Source organism: Xenopus tropicalis, chromosome 10 (assembly GCF_000004195.4).
Source record: "Xenopus tropicalis strain Nigerian chromosome 10, UCB_Xtro_10.0, whole genome shotgun sequence".
Taxonomy (NCBI): Eukaryota; Metazoa; Chordata; class Amphibia; order Anura; family Pipidae; genus Xenopus; species Xenopus tropicalis.
The window spans coordinates 7254974-7273146 of record NC_030686.2 but is presented as its reverse complement, the minus strand read 5'-3'; the positions used below and the strand labels follow the sequence as shown (position 1 = coordinate 7273146).

The 18173-nt window shown below is 44.1% G+C and overlaps 1 protein-coding gene across 4 annotated transcripts in view; it reads right to left on the bottom strand.

Annotated features, from left to right (window-relative positions):
• acly (ATP citrate lyase) overlaps positions 1-18173 on the bottom strand; it is a 44633-nt gene that overhangs the window by 1691 nt on the left and 24769 nt on the right. For 2 of the 4 annotated variants that reach the window (XM_012971671.3, XM_012971672.3), the window contains exons 10-27: positions 17891-17952; positions 17545-17662; positions 16143-16297; positions 15955-16045; positions 14639-14668; positions 11467-11608; positions 9909-10077; positions 9083-9187; positions 7391-7587; positions 6246-6327; positions 6027-6137; positions 4974-5101; positions 4288-4381; positions 3237-3391; positions 2997-3147; positions 2743-2886; positions 1573-1686; positions 756-838 (exon numbers count right to left, since the gene is read on the bottom strand). In XM_012971671.3, the coding sequence (XP_012827125.1) occupies positions 756-838; positions 1573-1686; positions 2743-2886; positions 2997-3147; positions 3237-3391; positions 4288-4381; positions 4974-5101; positions 6027-6137; positions 6246-6327; positions 7391-7587; positions 9083-9187; positions 9909-10077; positions 11467-11608; positions 14639-14668; positions 15955-16045; positions 16143-16297; positions 17545-17662; positions 17891-17952 (2131 nt within the window). 4 annotated transcript variants of the gene reach the window in all.

The window sequence follows — 18173 nt, the reverse complement described above, 5'->3', positions numbered from 1 at the left end:
TGGCCACAGGCAGCTACCCATGGGCCAATCAGGCAGATACATGGGCATATCAGCCATGTGAAAAGGGGCAACCTAACTTGTCCTGAATATTATTATTAGCCTCATATAGGGCCAAGCACAGTGGAGTACCTTTGTAGACAGCCCATTATCCCCGACAAACCCAGACCACTAAGGTAGATGGTCACATGAGATTCTGGCTGCTTACAACTTAATTTGCAAGCAGCCAATCACAGTCCTGGAAGCTCCCCAGCCCGCTGCCCACGTCCAGCAATAAAGGAACTGCTAAAGCTTTTCCACTATCATAACACACCACAGAAAATAGTCCTTTAGTTAAAGGGTAAGTAACTTTGCGATGGTCTTCATTATTTATTTGTTATAGTTATGTTATTATTCCCCCTCTCCGTCTACATCTTTCCACCTTTCACAGGGGGGGTCACTGACCCCGGCAGCCAAAAAACTATTGCTCTTTAAGGCTACAACTTTAATTTTTATTCTTACGTTTTACTCCTTATCTTTCTATTTAGTCCCTCTTCTATTCATATTCCAATGGCAACTTGCTAAGGTAAGCAAGACCCTAGCAACCAGATAGCAGCTGAAATTCCAAAGTGGAGAGCTGCTGAATAAAAAGCTCAAAAACTACAAAAAAAAATGAAGACCAATTGCAAGTTGTCTATGTCTACATCATACTAAAAGTTAATGTCAAGGTGAACTGCCCCTTTTACAAGTCACTTTCTAACAGCGGATTATGAACCTACCGTGTGAAAGTGCCGCAGGTCCTGAGCAGATCTACAAACGCCACACCGATAAGGCCATCAACGTTAAGGATGAGGTTTGGTTTCTGTAAGAGGGAAGAGAAAGCTTTGAAGAATAAAAGGTACAGAGGAGCCAGTGTTCTGTTATACTAACGACTGAGCGGCAGTAGCTCAAGGGAAGAGTCTATGGGGTTATGTAATAAAAGGCACTCAGTTTGCCCAGGAGCAGTAACCCATAGCAACCAATGAGCAGAACGCATTTACTGGTCACATGTTTAAAAGCAAACATATTATTGGTTGCTATAGGTTACTGTCCCTGGGCAACCTTAGTGCCCCTGCTATTCATCTTCCAATCTCTCATTCAGAGCACTGCCAGGCCCTAACCACCAAATTGCTGCTGAAATTCTGGAAACTGCTAAACAAAAAGCTAAGTCCACAAAAACAAATAAAGAGCAACTGGAAAACTCTCATTAAACTGAATTTAAATTCATTTTGATTGTATCATGCCATAGGCGGAAGTAATCTGTGTTACTGGTCTTATTCACTGTGGTCTTTGAATTATATATAGTTGTATTCTTTCTTTCTTAACCTGGTTGCTAAAGTCGGTGACCTCGGCAACAAGAAAGACAGTGGTTGCCATGGGTTACTGCCCAGTGTTAATAAGTGAGCCTAATTATCTGGTTAAATGATTTACAATTTTACAGTGTTTAAGCCAAAGCTGAATTTCCCAGGGTGCAAATATAAACATTGTGGTACGATACCCCAAACAATAGCCCAAAGAGCAGAGATGGTGCCCGGGCTGCCTGTGACAATATCCTACCTTTGAAGTTGTGATCTTTTCCACCTCGAGGGCATAGTCCAGTAAAGGAGTGGCCGGGAAGTTCTGCTTGACGTAGTCCTTCAGGATCTGTACTCTCATGTCTGGGTTGTTGATCTGAAAAGTAACAACAAGAAAAGGGCAGAGATAAAACAACTGCCATATAGCAAAGTTGGTTTCCCCTTCTTTGTCACACCCAGAGTTACATTCATTATTTATATTTTTTTAATTCCAAGATATTAAAGGAACAGTAACACCAAAAAATGAAAGAGCTTTAAAGTAATAAAAATATAATGCACTGTTGCCCTGCACTGGTAAAACTGGTGTGTTTGCTACAGTAACACTACTATAATTTATATAATAAGCTGCTGTGTAGCCACGGGGGCAGCCATTCAAGCTGGAAAAAAGGAGAAAAGACACAGGTTACATAGCAGATAACAGATAAGTTCTATAGAATACAATAGTGTTTTATCAGTTATCTGCTATGTGCCTGTGCCTTTTCTCCTTTGAATGGCTGCCTCCATGGCTACACAGCAGCTTATTTATATAAATTATAGTAGACTTTCTGAAGTAAACACACAACTTTTACCAGTGCAGGGCAGCAGCACATTATATTTTAGTTACTTTTATACACTTTCATTTTTTGGTGTTACTGTTCCTTTAAGGCTTAAAGTACTGTTAATATAAATGCATTTTGTTACAACAGCGCCACCTGCTGGGCACTTTCCAAACATGAAGTGAACAGTTATCTGAGGTTTCTAATGTTTTTTCTACCAAGAACAACATCGAAGCAAACCCCTTTCTTTCTCCTAACAACTTCCTTAACTACTTTATGTTCGGAAAGTGCCCAGGAGGTGGCGCTGTTGTAATGAAATGCATTCTTATTAACAGGAATTTAATATCTTGGAATTGGAAAAATATAAATAATGAATGTCAATTGCAAAAGTGCTTAGACTAGCACTCATCAATTTTACATCAACTTGTTTTAAAAGTTTTACTTATTCTATAAGCCCACATCCTCTCGCCACACATATACCTGCAGTGGAGAGAATTTATATTAAATACTATGTCCCTAGCGCCTCCCTTAGGTTCAGCCCCTGCACCCCATTAGTTAAACCTCTGTGTCCCCCCCCAAATGGCTGAAACCGTTACAACGAATACAAGTTTCCTTACAGATTTGACTCTGTGGCCGATGCCCATGATCAGCTTCCCTTCCTTCTTCATCTTGTTCACAAACTCCATGGGAATAAGGCCGCTGTCAAACGCTTTGCTGAACATCTTGGCAGCGGCATCAAGTGCTCCCCCGAAGCGATCGCCCTGCGCAGTAAATGCAAAGACGGTAAAGGCCTGGAACTGTAGGCTCCCACCCCCAACACTGACACTACAGCTCTCCTCTATAAGTGAATGATAGCAAAGGATGAACGTACAATTGTAAGCAGTCCAGACGTCAGGCTAGAGATCAGGTCTTTTCCGGCTCTGGCACACACAATGGTATTATGGGCCCCCGACACAGCCGGCCCGTGGTCTGCCGTCACCATCAGGCACATCTCAATAAAGTGAGAGGCATACTTGGGCATCCTGGCACACAGAGGAGCAAATCAGAAGGTGCGTTTGTGCTCCATCACTCAAGTCGGTGACTTTGTTAAAGTTCCAGCTCTCCTCCTTACCTTCTCTGGAACCACAGCAGGCCCAATACTCCTCCGATGCCAATATCTTCCTTGAAGACATCAGTGATTGGCATTCCTGCGTAGATCAGCTCCTGGCCCCTCTCGTCACAAATACTAGTCATGAAAGATGCAGGCTTCCGGATCAAACCCAGCTCCTGGGGTACAGGAAACAGGCACCGTGAGAAAGGAAAAGAAAGAGAAACAAGAGAAAGAAAAGGAGAAATAAAAGAAGAAGAGAAATAAGAGTAAATCACATAAGGGAGAAAGGATGTGGGAATTTGAGTTTGTGTTTTATTTTCATGAATTAGATTTTCTAAAAGTACAAATGATAGAGAAAGACAAGTATAGTTCTTTATTAAAGTAAACCTTTAAAATTGTATAAAGTTGATGTAAAATGGATGAGTGCTATAATAAGCATTAAATTTATTTTTTTAATTCCAAGATATTAAGGGTTATAAAGTACTGTTAATATGAATGCATTTTGTTACAACAGCGCCACCTGCTGGGCACTTCCTGAACATGACGCAGTCGAGGATGTTGTTGAGGACGTTGTCAGGAGAATGAGGGCTGAGCTGATGTTCTCCTGGTTAGGGAAAACATTAGAAACCTCAGATAAAAGTTTTCTCCCATCAGAGCAGCTTTTTCTTTCTTTCTCCTGACAACATCCTCGGCTACTGCATGTTTGGGAAGTGCCCAGCAGGTGGTGCTGTTGTAACAAAATGCATTTATATTTACAGTAATTTAACCCTTAATATCCAGCGGTGTAACTATACAGGAAGCAGACCCTGCAGTCTGGAGTCTGCTTCCTCTACAGCTCTCACAAAGCCCCTGTCCCCAGCCGCTCCCTTAACTACCCGGCCCGGGCACCAGGGAGTGGGGAACACCCACTGGCAGTTTGGTTAGGTGCACATCAGGGGGCTGGGGCAGCATTGGTACACCACTGTTAATATCCTGGAATTCAAAAAAATAAATAATGAATTTAAATCATATATATATATATATTATATATATATATATATATATATATGAGCTGGACCCTTTGCCCACTTACCCTCGCCCAGGAGTAGTCCATGGGTACAGTGGGAGGTGGCACTTCCTCAGCTGGTACAATTTCTCCTTTAGCAACTAGGTCCTCATACACAGACCTGAAAGGTTAAGAATAATTATAACATTCAGTGGAGCAGACTCCCTATCACTACTCACTGTCAGTAATAAATCAGATGTAACTAAACATTGACATTCCCTATAGGCAAGCGCAGAATGGTATGAACCTACAAGGGATGGTTCACCTTTAATTAGCTTTTAATACTTCATTATTAATTCTTTGAATTATTTGCCTTCTGACTCTTTGCAGCTTTCAAATGGGGGTCACTGACTGTTGCTTTGTAAGCTTATAATTTTATTATTTTTTAATCATTATGTTTCAATACAGCCCCCCCTCCTATACATATTCCTGTCTCTCATTCAAACCACTGCCTGGTTGCCAAGATAAACAAGACCCTAGCAATCAGATAGCTGCTGAAATCCCAAACTGGAGAGCTGTTAAACAAAAAGCTGAATAACCGCAAAACCACAAAATGTACAAAAATGACGACCAACTGAATATTATCTCAGAATATCAATATCCATGTCATGATAAAAGTAAAGTTAAACAACCCCTTCGGTCAGCTGATTCGCTTGCCATACAACGCCCTTGCCCAATCACATGTTCTACATTAGGCAGCCAGTGATACTCACTGAATGACATCCCCCAGTTCATCAAAACTACGTGGAACGAATACTCCAGCTTCCTTCAAGGCCTGGTTTTTAGCCACAGCCGTCTCCGATGCTTGGTTGGCACAAGCTCCTGCATGGCCGAACTGCACCTGAAATGCCAAATAGAGTCTTTTAGATTATTTTTGATAGTTCGTAACTCCTATACATTTATTATACATTATCTGTAAACCCCAAATCGGAAGCAGATAAATCCATTTCTACGGGGCTGCATTTAAAATCCTGCTGTGGCCCTTAAATACCCTGTAATGAGTTCTAGTCTTGCCACTTTAGAGTAAAGACACACGGAGCTACTAAGTAGCAGCTACTTGTCACGGCTACTAGACTCCAGAAAATCCCCTGCCATAGACAATACTGAGAGTTGCCTCTGCTAAACACACGTAGAGACAATTATCAGTAAATGATCAGCATTGTCTGTTTCTGTAGCCGTGACAAGTAGCTGCTACTAGTAGCTCTGTGTGTCTTCACCCTTAGCTGTACATCCTGGTTGCCTTCATTGTAAAAGCATTGCCAAGTGAGAATTTTTACATTTGAGTTTTTTGCATGAATAAATACCAGATGGGTTTTTTTTAAGTGCAATTTGTGGAAAAAAAAAAAAAAACCTGGAATGTTGATAAATCTCCCCCTTACAATGTAGCAAGTTGTAACAGGACCCCTAAAGGGGTAGTTATTTACCCTAGCAACCAGGCAGTAGTTTAAACGAGAGATGGAAATATGAATAGTAGAGGTAAGTAAAAAAGATAAGTAATAAAAAGTAACAATAACAATAAAACTGTAGCCAATTGTTTTTTTTTTGTTGCCAGGGTCAGTGACCCCCATTTGAAAGCTGGAAAGAGGTAGAAGAAGGCGGCAAATATCTAAAGAACAATATAAATTAAATAATGAAGACGAATTGAAAAGTTGCTTAAAACTGGCCATTCTATAACAAAAGAAAAGTTAACTTAATGGTGAACCCTATGAATTATTGGACACCTACTTCGACCTACTACACTTCTATTAAATCTTAAATAGTTTTACCTCTGAGGAAAACATAGTAGCGCAGGTCCCAATACACCAACAGACGATTGGTTTAGTCAGCCGGCCTTCCTTAATACCACGGCAGATCTTGTACTCCTCCGTGCCCCCAATCTGAGAGATAAAATGCACATACGGTTAAACAAAATATAATAAAAAGTTAGAGAGCCTAAGAAATGGCGCTTGGCAGTGGGACGGCCTATCTTAACCCTAATCGCTCACCTCTCCAAGAACAACAATCATTTTAACTCCTGGAGTGTCCTGGTAACGTAGAACATGGTCCATGAATGTTGACCCGGGGTATCTGAAAAGCAGAAAGATATTTCAGATAAAATATATATAGTAGATTCAGTAATCTAGCATTATCTACAAAGCGAATAGAAGTGAATCTAGAAAACAGGCATTAAGAACAAGATTTCTAGCTTCAGCTGTTTGTGAGTAAATAAGTAAAAGTAAATAAGTATAAATTAACACTTGGAGCTTCTGCCACTAGGGGGTGTGTGAAACTGACTGTGCTATTCATGGAGAAGGCATGGTACAATGGCTATGAGCCAGTAACTAAAGGCAGCCATACACTGCCAGATTTCAGCTGCTGATTGTGTCCAACTCTGCAGCTTATCTGCCTGTATATGGGGCCCTCAGACAGGCCTCCCCAACCTATATCTGCCCAAAAGCCAATCGGACAGGCTTGATTTTTCAGCTCATTGATGCAGTCCTCGCTGCGGATTTTCCTAACCCCCTCATTGCAATGCGATCGCATTAGCACAATATTGCCCACCCAAGGCAGGCATATCGGGGGAAAGATTTGCTTGTTTGGTGATCTTGCCAAACTAGCAAATCTTACCATGTTTGGCCATGACTTTAGGACCCCCCCTAAACTGTGGGAAAAAGACAAACATACATTGAAACTGCTTATCAGTCAGTGCCACGCTGGGCCTTTATACATCCTGCACTTCTCAGTAGTCACAATAATTGTTGTTACTCTGTCATAAACTCCACCTGCCTCCACCCATTGATTTTAAAGGTTAACTGCAAGACGCTGCCAGTACTGGTGATTCTGACCACATTTCCAGAGAAACAATGGTAGGCTAATGGGAGGTGGCAGGGGGTGTTTAGGTGCTCCTTTACCAGCCGAAATACACCGGGGAGGAATTCAGACTTGAATGTGTCTGGAAAGCAGATGAATGCTGCTAAGCTACGGCAACCCGAGGCCAGCTCAGCAAGAAAATACAGCATTTTACTAAAAAAAATAAATAAAAAATGTATTTGGTTTATTTTTAACAAAGGATGCAAAGTGCCACCAACAAGCTGGCAGAACCATGCCCTTATCTTACAGTAATGTTAATGATGGATGGACACCCCCTTACCTGTCCCCGCCAATGGCCACTCCTTCAAACACTCCATCCGTGGTCCTGGAGATGATGTTGTTGAGCTCGTTGGACATTCCCCCTGAGCGGGACACATAGGCGACGCTCCCAGGGCGGTAGAGCTTAGAGGCCAGAATATTGTCCAGCATTCCCCCTGTGTTTCCAATCTTAAAGCAACCAGGTTTAATTCCACCAACCTGAAACAGATTAGAAGTGCATTGTAGGTTAAAAAAGGAAAGAATATAATAACAGTTTATTGTGTGTGCGCACTATTGCACAGCTTGGAGGGAACACTGATTATAGGGATGCACCGACTTCTGGATTTGGTTCAAGATTCAGCCAAGATTCTGCCTTTTTCATGCTTAGAAAGGACTATATGTGCCTAACTACTTGGTGTGATAAACCCATAGCCTCCAAGGACTGGCCAGACTGGGGGTGAGTGAGTGTAGGACAGGCCAGACCGGGGGTGAGTGAGTGAGTGTAGGACAGGCCAGACCGGGGGTGAGTGAGTGAGTGTAGGACAGGCCAGACCGGGGGTGAGTGAGTGAGTGAGTGTAGGACAGGCCAGACTGGGGGTGAGTGAGTGTAGGACAGGCCAGACCGGGGGTGAGTGAGTGAGTGTAGGACAGGCCAGACCGGGGGTGAGTGAGTGAGTGTAGGACAGGCCAGACCGGGGGTGAGTGAGTGAGTGTAGGACAGGCCAGACCGGGGGTGAGTGAGTGAGTGTAGGACAGGCCAGACCGGGGGTGAGTGAGTGAGTGTAGGACAGGCCAGACCGGGGGTGAGTGAGTGAGTGAGTGTAGGACAGGCCAGACCGGGGGTGAGTGAGGGTAGGACAGGCCAGACCGGGGGTGAGTGAGGGTAGGACAGGCCAGACCGGGGGTGAGTGAGGGTAGGACAGGCCAGACCGGGGGTGAGTGAGGGTAGGACAGGCCAGACCGGGGGTGAGTGAGGGTAGGACAGGCCAGACCGGGGGTGAGTGAGTGTAGGACAGGCCAGACCGGGGGTGAGTGAGTGTAGGACAGGCCAGACCGGGGGTGAGTGAGTGTAGGACAGGCCAGACCGGGGGTGAGTGAGTGTAGGACAGGCCAGACCGGGGGTGAGTGAGGGTAGGACTGGCCAGACCGGGGGTGAGTGAGTGTAGGACAGGCCAGACCGGGGGTGAGTGAGTGTAGGACAGGCCAGACCGGGGGTGAGTGAGTGTAGGACAGGCCAGACCGGGGGTGAGTGAGGGTAGGACAGGCCAGACCGGGGGTGAGTGAGTGTAGGACAGGCCAGACCGGGGGTGAGTGAGTGTAGGACAGGCCAGACCGGGGGTGAGTGAGTGTAGGACAGGCCAGACCGGGGGTGAGTGAGGGTAGGACAGGCCAGACCGGGGGTGAGTTGCAATATATAGACAATCCCTGTTTTGCTTAAATTTATGGGAGAGCACAACGTTCCCTTTTTGCCATGGTTAAATCTAAACAAGGGAAATAAAACCACAAAAAAAAGTCATGATTTTAGTCATTATGATTTTGTTTCTCTTTGTTCCCCACAATCCATAGTTCAGCCCTGTAGAATATATTGACTCAAACTATAATTCTGATAATAAAACCCGGCACGGCTCTGACCCACTGACGCTACAGGACTGCGCCCCACACTGTAAGGGAACAAACCAGTAACAAGAAGGAAATCGCTACAAATGTGTCATACCGTGGCAGGACCTATAATTGTGACTCCTTTCTCATCCGCCATCTTGATGAGCTTCCTTGTAAGTGCTTCTGGTATTCCTTCTGCAATAATTGCAATTGAACGGATCTGTGAATAATAAAGCGACGGCAAATTTAACAATATACAAAAAGCAGAGTTTTCATTATACCAAGTGGAAAATGTTTTAATATTGGCTTTGTACAAGGCACAATGCACAAAGGCGAGGGATCCCGGCACCTAACACCTGCTCCTTTCAGTAGTAAGCAAAGGGCTCCCTGTGCCCGCACATAATTACAATTAAAGGGGAAGCTCACCTTTAAAATAACATTTAGTATAAAATAGACATTGATAGTCTGAGACAAACTGCAATTGGTTTTCATTTTCTGTTTTTTGTGGTTTTTAAGTTAGTTTTTTTGTTCGTTAACTCTTGAGTTTGGAATTTCAGTAGCTGTCTGGTTGCTAAGGAGTTGCTTACCTTAGCAACCAGCCAGTGGTGTGAATGAAAGCCTGGAATATGAATAGGGACTTAAATAGAAAGATAAGGAATAAAAATTAACAATACTACTGATTGTAGCCTCACAGAGCAATAGTTTTTGGCTGCCGGGGTCAGTGACCCCCATTTAAAAACTTGAAAGGTGCAGAGAAAAGAAAGGCAAATAATTTAAAACCTATAGAAACCAATTGCAAAGCTGATAGGAATGGAGAACTCTATGACATACCAAAAGTTAACTTAAAGGTGAACCACCCCTTTAAAGAGTGTATGCTCTTGAACCCATGTGATGTTGGAACGCTTGGTACCAACCCGACGCTGATCCCCAGGGGAACTGACCTGCGGGTAATTCATGGTCTCGATGGTGCTGTCATACGCCGACCTCAGGGAGGCAAAGTTAATGAGCACGTCCACCTCGGGGTGTTTCCTCATCGCATCCGCCATGTTTTTGAAGACCGGTATGAGGATCTCTTTGTGGCCCCAGTAAAACTTTTGCTTGTGATCACCACTAAGGAGAGAAAGAACAGTGTTGTGATTAATCATCTTGCTTTATTCACTCATCATTAGGTAATTAGTGTCTTTTATCCACAGGCTGAGAATCCTCTTCCTCCTCCCAGAGCCCTTAAAGGGGAACTCTGGCTTCCAACCAAAATGTGTTAAAGAGCCCACCCAGCCCAGAAACCCCTAATATCCCTATCCCTGTAATCTGTTCCTTCAAACAGTAGGAATAAATACCATTTTTATATGCTGAAATCCAGCTGCAAAACTGTTCTTCTCTTTCTGCATCATTTGTAATCCTGGCAGGGGAGGAGGGACTAAAACATTGATGTTACAGATTGTAACAACTTCTCCCCAGCTTACAGACAGCATGCAGGAACTACATAACCCACAATGCATTGCACTGGGATGTTCCTTTCCTTATTGACATCACGTGTGCAGCAGGGAATTGTGGGATTGGGAGAAGGGACTAAAACACATTTACTGGTACAGTTTATTTGAGTCACAAAGTAGTCAGCCAGATCAGCAGGGGAACAGGGGGCAGGGCTTAGGGAACAGGGGGCGGGGCTTAGGGAACTGTTCCAAACCAGATTATTACATTAAACATCATGAAAAGGCTGCATATTGTTTAACTGATGTATATTGCAAAGTTGCAAGTTGAGATTATGTTTCCTTTTTTAAAGTCTTAGAAAGACAAACCCCCGTATGTAATAAAAGGCACTAGGTTTGCCCAGGAGCAGTAACTCATAGCAACCAAACAGATGCTTGCTTTTAAACAGGTGAGCATTAATGCTATCTGCTGATTGGTTGCTAGGGGTTACTGCTCCTGGGCAAACTTATTGCCTTTTATTACATAACCCCTAAAAAAGTCTTTTTGAACCCATTATATCACTACAAAATGATGGGACCAGAGCCACTTGGAACTCACTGCTGATGGCAATTATTATCGGCCTTACATACAAACCCAAAGCATGAAAGCATGGCTCAGAATGGAGGCCAGTTATGGTGAGATTTGTTCTCAGTACCCACGAAAACTAGGGGTGCACTGAATCCACATTTTTAGGATCCAGCCGAACCCCCAAAATGAATAAAGGCTGGACCTCCGGATATGCTCGAATGGGCAGAGTTCTGCCTGTTACTCCCACACTACTTCCTGTTACAGTTAGAGCTGCATCACTTCCTGTCAGCTGATCTCTGAGGGAGCACACAGCCCAGCACAAAATGGCGGCTCAAGGGAAAAGATGTAAAAGGGCAATATTTACTGATATATATATTCCAGTTTGGGGAGATTCTTTAATAGGCCCCTTAATATGATATAAACTGTCTGTTGGTTACGTATTCATTCTGGGGGTTTAGTTTCCCTTTAAAAACAAAATGGTTTCAGATACGTAATACATACGTGAAAGGGTAAACCAGGGCGGCCACAGAGGGTTCTGAGCGGGAGCAGATGTAGTCGAAGTCCAGCATGCCCTGCACGGCTCGGGTCTGCATGCCCCAAACGATGGATTTGGTGTGACGGTTGAACAGAGTGGTGGCTTTGGCTGCGGGAGAGTCACATTATCAGTAATAAAGCCACAAACCTTTATTATTCACAATCATAACCACAATAATGGAGTCAAGCAGGGAGAAGACAGACAAACACCACATAGGAAGCAAGTACTGAAACACCGGCGCAGTGTCCTTTATCCCCAGCAGCATGCTGATATACGGCCCGAACCTTCAGCAACAAGCTTCCACCTGTCAGTTACCTTTCAGCATGGTGTAGGCAGTAATATTCCCAGTTAGTTTGCAATTGGTCTTTATTTTTTATTATTTGTAGTTTTTTTTTTTAGTTATTTTACTTTTTGTTCTGCAGCAGAAATATTGTTGCTAGGGTCCAAATGACCTTAGCAACCAGGGAGTGGTTTGAATGAGAGACTGGTATATAAATAGGAAAGGGCTGAATTGAAAAATAAGTAATAAAAAGTAGCAATAACCAGTAAAACAGGAGCCTCACAGAGCAATAGTTTTTTTTGGCTGCCGGGGTCAGTGACCCCCATTAGAAAGCGAAGTATAAAGTCCCGGATTCGGTTAGGGATTTGGGCTGAATCCAGGCTTTTTTTTAGATGGATCCGGTTTCGGCTGCACCCTAATTAGCACATGCTATTTAGCATTCGGAAAGGGTTAATGGTGAGGGGAACATGATTTTCTGATTTTTAACCCCTTCCAATCCTAATTAACATATATTAATTAGGATTCGGCCAAATCCCTCAGGGTGGGTTCGGCCGAATCCAAAAAATTGGGTCAGTGTATCCCTAGTATAAAGAGGAAGGCAAATCGTTCAAAAACTATAAAAAGATTAATAATGAAGACCAATTGTAAAGTTGCTTGGAATAGGCCATTCTATAACATACTAAAAGTCAACTTAAAGGTGAACCCACCCCTTTAAATGTAAAAAGAATGAGCTAATGGGCGGCTATAGCATCATTTTTATTGTCCCCCATTTCTAAAAACTGCCAGAAGTTTGACTGAAACTGCCAGTTAGAAGCCCAGAGGGCACGTTATAACTTCACTGGGGGCACGGCCAACGTGCTGGGTTAGAGGAATCAGAGATGTAAGGATATTGTGGCCCTTGGTTTTGGGCGCTGATGCAGATGCATTTCTATGGGCACCTATGGCTTTATATACTGTATTACACCCACATTAATCCCTCTACAGGAATATATTGTTTGCAAATAACCATCTTCCCATATAGTTTCATATAAAACACATAACAGGCCGCTAGTGCAACAACGACACAGAAATTGCATCCCAGTTTGGTAAATGGGAATGAGTGGGCTCGTGGCAACTAATGCTCTGAGGAGCCCCGTCAGCACCGCTGTTCTAATTGGGAGGATTGGCCAACAGTCGCCTCATATCAACTTCCCCTGCAAATGTGAACATGGGTTGTTTGCCAGCGACTGCACCTAAGGTAGCGCTGGATATTTGTAAGCACAAGTAATGAAAGGACAAGTCAACCCAAAACATACATTTTTTGCCTAATAAAAGAAAACGTAATTTCAAGCAACTTTCTGATATGAATTTATTAAACATTATTAGTGATTTAAAAGTTATGTGTAAATATAATGGCTATTGAAAGCAGCACTTGCGTTGAACCCCTGGTTGTTACTTTTTGAACAGTGTTGCAAAGGTCGGTCTCCTCCAGCGAGTCAGGTCTGTCAGGCTGCTGCCTTGTGTTACACTGTTTCGGGGGTCAGTCTCCTCCAGCGAGTCAGGTCTGTCAGGCTGCTGCCTTGTGTTACATTGTTTCAGGGGTCAGTCTCCTCCAGCGAGTCAGGTCTGTCAGGCTGCTGCCTTGTGTTACATTGTTTCAGGGGTCAGTCTCCTCCAGCGAGTCAGGTCTGTCAGGCTGCTGCCTTGTGTTACAGTGTTTCAGGGGTCGGTCTCCCCCAGCGAGTCAGGTCTGTCAGGCTGCTGCCTTGTGTTACATTGTTTCAGGGGTCGGTCTCCCCCAGCGAGTCAGGTCTGTCAGGCTGCTGCCTTGTGTTACAGTGTTTCAGGGGTCAGTCTCCCCCAGCGAGTCAGGTCTGTCAGGCTGCTGCCTTGTGTTACATTGTTTCAGGGGTCAGTCTCCTCCAGCGAGTTAGGTCTGTCAGGCTGCTGCCTTGTGTTAAGGTCCCCATACACGGGCCGATTCTAGCTGCCGATATTGGTCCCTTAGACCAACTCAGCAGCTTATCAACCCGTGTAGGAGCACTAATGACAGGCCTGCCCGACCGATATCTGGCCTGAAGGGCAGGTTAAAAAATCTAGTTGGATCGGGGGACCGCATCAACCAGTCCCCGAACCGTCTTTGCCTATACCCGTCCTTATAATTCAATTGTTTGTCCCCAGGGCCAAACGACCGAATTAGCCTGGATTCTCCCGATATCGCCTACCCGTAAGTGGGGGATATCGGGAGAAGATCCACTCGCTTGGCGACATCGTCAAACGAGTGGATCTGAAGGTGTATGGGGACCTTTACATTGTTTCATATGCCAGAGCCCCCAGGGTAGGGAATAGGAAAGGACAGCAAACACTGCTTCTAATAGCAATCATATATACAAATAACTCAAAAACCATTATTGAATGTATTAGGGATGCACCAAACCCATTTTTTGGGGGGTTCGGCCGAACCCACCCTGACGGATCTGCCGAATTAGGGTTCGGATTAGTTTCGACCGGGACCATGGATTCAGCCGAAACCGAATCCTTCAAAAAGAGACTGGATTCGGCGCATCCCTAGAATGTATATATTGCAAAGTCGCTCACAATTATGTTTTCTTTTATTAGGCAAAAAATTCTACGTTGGGTTGACTTGCCCTTGAATGACACGGCCTGTTATTGCTTTCTGGGAATAAAAGAACTGGCGCAGCTATAAAAGGTAGAAATAGCGCTCCGTGCTGTAGTAGTGACTGTAATAGTGTGCAATTCCCAGTAGGAGGGGACAGACGAGAGAGCAGTGGGCAGGCAGTGGATACACACAGTGGGGGGGCCACACTGCAGACTGAGACATAAGCGAGATTACCCAGCTCTCAGCTGCCCGTTCCTACCTGTAGCCGGTCCGTGCAAGGCTGTAGAATCTGTTAAAAGGAGAAAATTAGGGTGCGTGCCCAAATGTTTGCTATAAAATACGGCTGCTCAAGCTGCTACCTTGCATGGAGGGACTGAGCACCTGTTGGGGCAGATGGGGGGCAGCGGATAATACCCCCCTCCCCACACTGACTATTCCTTTATTCTTTTTGAAACCCTCATATTCTTATAGAAAGGGCAGAATGTATTTCCTCTTCATGGGAAATAGGATAAAGCAGAGAATACAATTTAAAGGGGTGGTTCACCTTCAGATTAACTTTTCAATTGGTCTTCATTTTTTTTTTATAGTTTTTAAATGATTTGCCTTTCTCTTCTGACTCATCCAGCTTTCAAATGGGGGTCACTGACCCCGGCAGCCTCTGTGAGGCTACAGTTTTATTGTTTTTTTAGTTTTTATTACTTATCTTTCTAATTTAGGCCCTCCTTTATTCATATCCCTATTTATCTTTCAAACCACTGACTGGTTGCTAGGTACAATTGCACCCTAGCAACCAGAAAGCACCTGAAATTCCAAACTGGAGAGCCGCTGAACAAAGACCTAAATAATTAAAAACAAAACCACAAATAATAATCAGTGAAGACCATTTGCAAATTGTCTCACAATTTCATTCTCTACGTCATACCAAGAGTTAATTTAAAGGTGAACAACCCCTTTAGGGACTGAAGCCTGAGACTGCACTGCATACAAAAGGTGAGGCCTTACCAGGGACCCATAAAGAAGCAAAATTATGTTCTCATCCCTCAAGTTAATTCCCTTTTTATACAAGACAGCACTTTATTTGCTTTAGTAGCCACTGAGTGACACTGCCTGGAGCAGGGGTGTCAAACTCCTATTAAGATACTTAGTCTTAGTTACTATGTAGTTACTATGTGAGGAAAATGGAAATTGAGCACGCTTGATGGTCAGACACACTCACCAAGGGCCACATAAGACAGCCATTCTGCCCGCGGGCCTTGTGTTTGACATATGTGGCCTAGAGTTACACAGCTTGTTATCCACGAAAATCCCCCAAATCCTTTTCAGTTAACACACTACCATTTAGCTTTTATGTTATTTCTATTGAACCATCATTTTGCTGCCCAGTTCTTCAGTTTGGTCGAATCTCTCTGCAAGGCAGCAGCATCCTGCATGGAACTTATAATGCACAGAATACATTGAACCAGGATGAATAATGTGGGCGGTAAAGACTGGGAGAGACGATGTGAAATCAAAACCCAGACTGGACTCGCATGGAAGCAAAGTGAATACTAAGTGCAGTAATGTAAATACCATTACCATTAGGTATAGCTGGCTTGGATTTTTTGGCCGGAGTAATGTCTTCTGTTCTTGATTCTGAGAAAGATGCAGTTCGGCTCGGAGCTGGTGTCTGAAAAGAAGGAAAGATGTGAGATTGGCCCATTTCAGATACGGCGTTAATCACAGAAAAACCTTCAACCTCCCCGACCTGATCCGCTGGGACTTACCGAAGAGCTGCCGCTGGCATTCAGCAGAAAGTTGGCCGTATGAGCGGCAGTGGGAGGCTGGTTAGGGATAGGTCGGTGACCTAGAGCCATGCCTACAATGGCCGTCATGTGCGTCTCTGTGCCAAACACATGGATGGGAATCCCCGTGGTCTTACCTTAAATAACAAAATAGCGGCCATGTTTAGCAAACAACAGTAAAATGTTGCACTCAGTTGCTGAATTAATGTTATTTTAAAGTTGGCCATACACGGAAAGATCACTCGATTGGCAAGGTCACCATGGTCCAGACATCCCCACCTACAGGTGGCCAATACTGGGCTAATTCGGTCATTTGGCCAGATGTTGGTCGGGCAGGCCCATCGTTAGTACCCATACATGGGCAGGTAAGCGGCTGAATTGGGCTATGGACCAATATCAGCACCTAAAATCGGCCTGTGTATGGGCACCTTTAGTGCTTACAATACATGGGCCAATACCAGCTGATAAGGTAAAAGCGAATTAAATTATGTTTTACTCAAATTGCCGCTCAATGGAAGTGCCCCAGGGAACTAATTGTGTGCAGAACTATTAGCCACTGATTTTGGGTGCGAGAGCAACTGCTCTGCCCAAAGGGCTCTGGCACACGGGGAGATTAGTCGCCCCCGCGACAAATCTCCCTTGTCACGGGCGACTAATCTCCCCGAACTACCATCCCACCGGCGAAAATGTAAGTCGCCGGTGGGATGGCACGCGCTGTGCAGTCGATTTCGGCAAATCGCCGAAGTTGCCTCGCGAGGGAGATTAGTCGCACGCGAACAGGAAGATTTGTCGCCCGCGAACAGGGAGATTTGTCGCGGGCGACTAATCCCCCCGTGTGCCACAGCCATAAAGAGAACCGCCCAAAAAAATTTCAACTTCCATGAAGAATTTGGATTCAGTTTGGCCGGAGGCGTGGATTCGTCCAAAGGCAAATTCCAAATCGAATCCTGAATTCAGTGCCTCCCTATTATTTAGCAGACTTAAGGAGATCCACATTACAGAAAAACCCCTTATCCGCAAAACCCCAGGTCCCAAGCATTCTGGATAACAGGTCCCATACCTGTACTTACTAAAATAAAGCAGAGATGCTACAAATACGGGACTCCATTACGTACTGACTGAACTTCAGGATTTATTTTTGGAAGATTTAGGGGGCCATTTATCAACGTTTGGATTTTTTGTTCACGATTCATGTTTTTAGGCTAAAACACAAAATTTTTCATGTTTTCTGATGAAAATCAGAATGTTGATAATTCGGCCCCTTAGCCTTGTAGTTGAACTGGAACCCTGGTCATGTGACATGAAAGAGCCAGATACTCAATATTTTGAACTGTTTTGATTCGTTGCTCATTAGAAACCGAAGCGAATACTTCTAAACGCTCACCGACTTCTCCCATTACGCGAAGCCCCTCCTGATAATTCGGTCCCCCTCTCCTCACAAAGATCATCACTTCGTGTTCTTTCAGAGGGCACTGGAAATCTTTAATGGCTCTGACAATGCCCTGCGAGACAGCAGAGTGGAAGGAATTATTTATGATGATGTTTTACAACAAACAACTTTCCCTGTGGGCAATAACCCATGGCAACCAATCAAATTGCCCCAGACATTGTTCCAGCTGCAACTGACTGGAAAAAGACAGTCTCTGATTGGTTGCTATGGTTAATTATCCACAGGCAAATTTTCCCAGTGTTGATAAATTAGCCCCACTGGTATAGCTTTCCAGTCCTACCTTGAAGGTTGCAGCGACGTTGGTAAAATTGGCAATGCTTCCCCCGATGATAAGGATTTTACCTGAAAGGAGACAAATCGTGAGATGCAATAACCAGAGAAAAGTTGCTGTGATAAAAAGCCACACTTGTATGTATGGGATCTGTTATATGGAAACCCTTTATACAGAAAGCTCTGAATTAGGGAAAGGCCATCTCCCATAGACCCCATTATAAGCAAATAATTCCACATTTTGTAATAAAACAGTACCTGTACTTACCCCTTATTACCCCTACAGATAGATA